Genomic DNA, 7,127 nt, shown 5'->3' with positions numbered 1-7,127 from the left:
AAATGTAAAAATACATTTATTCAGATTAAAGTGACTTTCAGTTCACAGTCGAATATAAAACTGGCTGTCAGCTATTAGTAGCGATGAAACATGCGCTCCAAATGAGTATACTTCTAGGAATATAGTATCGTGAATACTAACCAAATTTGCCAAGGCACAAATGGACATGTTCAGCAGATGAGACTTCTACACAGATGAAGGTACCAACCTCTATTTGTGCCATTTATATCTACTCGATCCTAAAACCATGCTCCTTATGACCTCTTAACATTGATTAAATACATAAAGCTATAAGCATATTTCAAATGATTAAATATTGATTTTTCTGTATGAAAATGTAACATATATGATTTGGGAACTCTAAAAGTGAGCTGTTTTACAAATGTGAGGCAGTTAATCTTAATATATCTACAAGTTAGCATGCGAAGAATGATCTCTTACTTTTACAAAAGGAATTTGGTGCCCCTGCTTTGGAAGATTAGATCAGTTTCTCTGATCATCGTTTTAGGAAAGAACTGTACTGGGGTGAAAGAAACTACTCCTCAAGTGCTGATATAATATACAGTATTATTCTACTGTTTTTGATAGCGATTTTGTTTAATCTGTAATTAAAAATACCTTTATTACCACTTAAGGAATTGTTCATTTATAGAGCTTAAATGTAAAACACCACAATAATAAAAAGGCATAAGCACCACAACAACAGGAAAAGTTAAGGGGGAAAAAAGTATAATTATACATCTAATACAATTGATATCATCTTCAAACCTTCCTTCATCATTTCAGACATTGGTGCAGTTTGGAATCTGTCTGGTCCTTTGCCGCTCTCCAACTCCAAGGCCACCTAAACACACACACACACACACACACACACACACACACACACAAAGCAGAAAATCACTGTAATTGCAACCAACAGGCAAGGGCAACTCTGTCATCAATGCTTTCCACTTCAGTGTCATGGGATCAGTCCTTGATTACTGTGAATCAGAAAGTCCTGGGACACACAGAAGACAATCACCTTCTCTGACAGCGGAGTAATAAAAGTACAATGAATGAATTGGGGTCCATCCACTGACCTCACGCTTACAAACAACAGATACACACAAAAACAAGCACATCTCTCTTCATGCTCCTTGAGCGCAAATTGCATGGAATCGGAGAGCTTTCTGACCCTGCATAGACAGCAACACAACTGAAACCTTTTTGGAGAGTACCATGACGCATGCGCGTGCTTTCCCCTGAACGTAATCAGCGTTGTTAACCTTCATTGGAAAGCGTGCGCATGTGTTGTGGTACTCTCCAAAATGGCGGAAGACACTGATGTGGGGAGAAGAATTGTTAAATAAATTGCTCTTTTTGTTTTCTTTGCACACAAATGTATTCTTGTAGCTTCGCAAAATTTAAGTTGATCGATTGATGTCACATGGACTGTTTTACAGATACGTTTCTGGGTCTGGGAACATTTCAGTTACATTGCTGTCTATGCAGGGTTAGAGAGCTTTTTCGATTTCATCAAAAATATCTTCATTTGTGTTCCGAAGATGAACGAAGGTCTTGCGGGTTCGGAACGACGTGAGGGTGAGTAATTAATGACTGAATTTTCATTTTGGGGAGAACTAACCCTTTAATAATGATATAAAAGACCGCTAAAGTGTACTTAAAGGTCACATATTTTACACCTTTCTGGAGTTTTGTTTTAAGTCTTGATGTCCTTAAGAATATATATTTGCGTTATAAGTACCAAAAACCATCTCAATATATTTTTACAGCTCCTCTCTCAGGAGCTCTGCTGAGAACAGGTCGATTTTGGCCTGTTGCGGTGCTCGGGGTGGTGACTGAAGGCGGTGACTGTGTAGTTCTGACGTCAACTTTTTACGGAAGTCACAACGTTCGTGAAAAATCACAAAATTAAAAAAAGTATGCTAAAGTGTACTTATTTTTCCACAAGACTTGTTAAGAAACTCACCAAGCAGACAGACTCAACAACGACACAAGAAAACCTAACATAAATATTGTGTATGGGATAATGACTTTTCTCACCAGTGTTGTGAGCCTCCAGCTCTTTCTCCATCAGTTCTCTTGGAGGTGGCAGATGGCTGAAGCTGTTGTGTTTTCCGGTGTTGGAGGGAAATGGTGTGTGTGCTGTGTGTGCGCTGCACGTTGTGAATGAAGTGGCTGTTGTACTCGTGCCGTTCTTCTCCTGTCCGACAGCGCTGATCATCTCGGGCTCCTTCTCATGGGTGTCCTCTGTTTCCACATGGATCCATGGGATTTTACTAGTGTTGTAGGAACAAAATTGGACGAGTTTTTGTTTCTGGTCCAAGTAGATCAGATCAAGAGGAAACAGTCACTGATGCCAGTAAAGTAAGCGAGCATCATTTGTCAGCATTGGTTGGTATTTCCAAGGCATATCAAAATGACAGTGTGTAATTAGCCCAGATTTGTTAAGCAGAATTGAGAGATTTGGGAGAGGCAAGGCTTACCGTTTGAACTTGTAGATGAAGAGAATAGCCAATCCCACCAGACCCAGAGAAACCAGTAACAGCATGGCAGAGCCACTGGGGAGAACACTGGAGTCCACCAGAGGTGCTGCAGGCAATGTTACACAGCATAACTCATGGTCTCATCTCACAGTCTGTATATAAAAAGCATGCATGTATGCATTTGGCAGATGACTCCAAAGTAACTTACATTCCATTCGTTGCAAATTCTTATTACTTGCACTAGGAATCAAACCCTGACCTTGGCTTTGCCAGTGCCATGTTTTTTCTTTCTGTGTTCTCCAGTTATAGGAAGGCAAATGCATTTACAATGCTTTCTATGTGCTTTATTATCAATTGCATGTTCTTATAATAAATAAATCATGATCAATACTTCTCCATAAATGTTTCTATATGACTTCTAATATATAATATCCAACATGGCTGCCATTGTGTCACCATGCACATATCTATTTGCTAGGAAAACTTTGCTGATTTTAATAAAATAACAGCAAGAATAAGTTAGTTATTGATATTAATAGTTATTGATATTATAAAATTAATAATTACTATGCCTAATATTTAATATATTGTTTATGAAGATGAATCATATTGAAAATGTATCAAATATTATACAGATATATTTATTTCATTAATTAATGTCCATTTCAGAATGTATTATGCTCATTAAAATAAACATGACCATCCAATCATTTAGGTAAACAAGGTGAATATCAATTTTAGAGATTTACCTGCTCTATCATTATTAATATCTCAGTGATTTTCTATAACTCTTGGTAACAATTTGATTTATGAATAATAATAAAAAAAGCTTCATGAAGAAAAAAAGGAATCATGAACAAAATTAAAATGCTTCAAAGATTTAAAATGCTCCAATAAACGAATGATTCTAAATCTTGTTATTTTGTCAGAATGATCACTGATAAATAGAAATAAAGGAAGAATATATTATATCATATATAATATTATTTTACTAGTATGTTATTGGTATAACAATGGCTAACTGCAAAAACAAAAAGTCTGTTGACCATGAATATCTTTGCTGTCTCTCAGAGCGTGTCTGATGTGTGAGAGGCATATCCATTTCAGTAATTCTAAAAACTGTCTCACTCGTTCACTGCACACACACACACACACACACACACACACGCTGCAGTTCTTCCTTCAGCCCTTTGAGGGTTGACGCATGATGATTGTGACCTTTCGGCAGAATGCAGGAGGCAATCTGAACCTTTTCCTGTTCGGAGCAATGAAGACAAATGGCCGTGTCTGAAAAGGGTAGAATTATATGTGGCAGAGAGACACTCTTTATGATCCTGTAATGTCATTTCCAACTCACTATATTGGTCATGCTCATACAGGCTCCACGTTATCAATATTAATCTAAAGTCCAGGGTGGATTATCTGTTCTCTGGGATTTCTAGCACCAAGAGAAGTTTGAGGGATTTGACACAGTGGATCGTCAGCAAAGTAATCATGTAGTGTACCTTATATAACCACAGAAGCATAAAGTCACCTCACATAACCACAGACAGCGCTGTAATTTACCACAATGAGGCGGCAATTAAATGGAGAACACAATGCGGTAGACAGTTTAATGTAACTCATCCACAGACAGCAGTGCCAAACGAGCCCTATAACCACAGACAGAAGCAGTGCGATGCATTTTGGGTCATCGGAGAGCATGGATTGTCCTATTAAAATCTTAGGAACAGAAACTTGTGTTCAGGTCTTACCCAGTGTGAGCTGAGACACAGACACAGTGACCCGCGTGTCAGGCTTCAGATCAAACTGGATCAGGTTCTGATTTAAAGCATTCATGAAGACCTCCGACATCTGAAACAAGAGAATGATAATGGTGACTGGTAATGATGAATATGAGAGCTAAAGTAAAGAGAAAGTGGAAAAGCCTTGTTTTAATCTATCAGCGTATTTCATAAAATATTTAATATGCAATGTTACAACATTAAAGCAGCAAATGTGTGTAAATAATGATTTCAATAACTAAAATCATAATAATTGTGGACATATACTACCATTCCAAAGGTTTGGGGTTGGTAAGATTTTTTTTTTATATATATTTCTTGAACGAAAGTCTCTTATGCTCACCAAAATCAAAATACAGTCAAAGCAGTAATATTTTGAAATATTATAACAATTTAAAATGTAATTAATTCCTGTGATCTGAATTTTCAGCAGCCATTACTCCAGTCTTCAGTGTCACATGATCCTATAGAATCATTCTGATTTGGTGCTCGAAAAACTTTTTTTTATTTTTATCAATGTAGAAGTTAAGCAAAGTAATATTTTTGTGGAAGCCATTTTTTCAGGATTCTTTGAAGAACAGCATTTATTTGAAACAAAATCTTAAAGGTCCCATATTGTCAAAACTGAAATTTCCTGCCTTTTTTCACGATAACTGAGGTCTAGGTGTTATGTAACTACCATATAAGTTTCAAAACAGTCAGTCCACAGTAAAATGCACACAGCCTGCATAAAGTAGCTGTGATTTTTCATGAACCATTGTGACTTCCATAATCAGAAGAGAGGCTCATGAATATTAATTAGACAGGCCAAAATCGACCTGTTCTCAGCAGAGCTCCTGAGAGAGGAGCTGTAAAAATATATTGAGATGATTTTTGGTACTTATACCGCAAATATACAGTATATTCTTAAGGACATCAAAACCTAAAATAAAACTCCAGAAAGGTGTACAATATGTGACCTTTAACTAAATGTTGTAACTGTCACTTTTAATCAGTTTATTGCTTCCTTGCTTAAAAAATGTGTTAATAACTTTAAAAAACAAATACTGACCCCAAACACTTGATCGGTAGTCTATTTGTGCTGAGTTTATTAAAAAATATTTATAAAGGCTGCAAAAAAGCTTTATTTGCATAACGATTGTGAATATGAATCGTTTGTAAGCCATTAAAAATGATCATACTACATTTTTCATTTTGGAAAGCTGTAGGTCATAACCCTACATAAACTGAGAACGCGATAAAAAAAATACTGCTGGTTTTAGCATAAATTTGAATTATTGTCAAGTACAAATTTAACTGGAGTTTTTATTTCTCTTTGTGGTTGCTGGGCATTACAATTCAGCCCATGACATTTTTAAAGTAAGTGCATGTATTTTTCAGCAGGTTTATTCGCTAGTAATAAAGCCTATTTTTATTGCCACTATAATTTATTTAGTCATCAGAGAATCATAATAGGTTATTTTAACAGATTGTATCAATCATCAGACCTTGTCATTTTGGGGATCATAGCAAAGCATTTTGTTTCAATATGCGCGCGTGTGTGTGTGGTTCTTGCCTTATCAAGCTGTTCCTCAGTGTGTGATCTGAATGCTGACTGGTTTGTCTCAGGTAGGATAAAGAACTCAGCGGCAGTTGGAGATCCAGGAAACACAGAGACCAACAGCTGGTCCTCAGGGAAGCCGCAAACCTGGAGAAAAACACACACAGATAAAAATGCATTTCTCATACGCTAGCATGCAACATTCATGACGGGATCTAATTTATGCGTAAAAGCTAGTCAATAATTTCATGCCCGTTTGCACATTAATAATATCTCCATTAATGTTTGCAAATCATAATAAGTCATTCCAGCGAATCTCAAGACGGTTGTAATATTTATGATATGATGTTGTGTAACCGTATTGAAAGCACTCTGTTCAAGTTGAAAATCCAGAGGTATTGGGAGACCATTATATTTGTGCTTGAGCGACTCATTGTAATGGAGTTCTGCGAAGCAGTTCTTTGGCTCTGTAATTTAATTGGCTGACTGGCTTTAGAGTCTCTCTGTTGCCGCATCAATATTCACTCTGAACTCCTGTGATTCACTCTCGCCAGCAGCACTACATTACCCTATCTCTCGCTCTCAGACTGAGGGGAAATCAGATGGATGCGTGAGAGCACGTAAAGCCTCTCAGCCAAACACGAACCTCGCCGGAGAGCCCAGAAAGAGCCATCAGGCTTTAAACCAGCAGCGTTTGAGAGAGAGGAAAGAGAATAGCTGAAGAGAGAGGAAGCGTGGTGAGCTATCAGCAGCCTTTCAAGAAATTTCATGAGTTCTTTTCAGCAGTTCACTGACATGAACAGAGCACTCCAACAGGAACTGATGATGGACTTCAAGGTCGGTATACCTGAGAGAGCGTTGCCCTGACAACGCGCCCTACGTCCTGTCTCCATTCGGCAATGGATGGGTTGTGCTCTTCCAGGTTGGGAGAGAACGACAGCAGTAAAGAACGGAAGAAGTCTGGGAACGATAGAAACAGAGATGCCAAAAATTCCTCTTAATTCTGAATATGTCTCTGTGAAACTAAAAATACCACATTCTGTATCTCAAAGAACACTGCAATTTTTGGAACAACGGGAGGTCTTCACCTTTGACAGTGATGATTTTCACATCCTGTAGGACTGTGCCTCCCGCCGACACCTGTACGGTGACAGAGTTCAGTCCCTCTCGCGTGAACGTGTGCGAAACGCTTCCTTCCAGTGTGATCAGCGGCTAAAAACACACACATACGAGATGTTCGGAAACAGGAAAGCAAATCACAGCTCTGACTGATGTGTGAGTGGCAGAATCATTTATAGCAGAAACCAGTTACAGCCC

General features: G+C 37.9%; 1 protein-coding gene across 1 annotated transcript in view; it reads right to left on the bottom strand.

The window, feature by feature from the left end:
• Positions 1 to 331: 331 nt before the first annotated feature.
• LOC107668617 (VPS10 domain-containing receptor SorCS3-like) overlaps positions 332 to 7,127 on the bottom strand; it is a 60,354-nt gene continuing 53,558 nt past the window's right edge. The window contains exons 21-27 of the mRNA XM_016460560.1: positions 6,899 to 7,022; positions 6,658 to 6,770; positions 5,826 to 5,957; positions 4,241 to 4,340; positions 2,487 to 2,592; positions 2,044 to 2,279; positions 332 to 844 (exon numbers count right to left, since the gene is read on the bottom strand). Coding sequence (XP_016316046.1) covers positions 783 to 844; positions 2,044 to 2,279; positions 2,487 to 2,592; positions 4,241 to 4,340; positions 5,826 to 5,957; positions 6,658 to 6,770; positions 6,899 to 7,022 — 873 coding nt within the window. The 3' untranslated portion in view covers positions 332 to 782. The remainder of the gene's footprint in view (positions 845 to 2,043; positions 2,280 to 2,486; positions 2,593 to 4,240; positions 4,341 to 5,825; positions 5,958 to 6,657; positions 6,771 to 6,898; positions 7,023 to 7,127) is intronic.

The sequence above is a fragment of the Sinocyclocheilus anshuiensis genome, unplaced genomic scaffold (genome assembly GCF_001515605.1).
Source record: "Sinocyclocheilus anshuiensis isolate Anshui unplaced genomic scaffold, SAMN03320099.WGS_v1.1 scaffold2047, whole genome shotgun sequence".
Classification (NCBI taxonomy): domain Eukaryota; kingdom Metazoa; phylum Chordata; class Actinopteri; order Cypriniformes; family Cyprinidae; genus Sinocyclocheilus; species Sinocyclocheilus anshuiensis.
The sequence above is the reverse complement of the archived record's forward strand: the minus strand, read 5'-3'. Positions and strand labels throughout refer to the sequence as shown.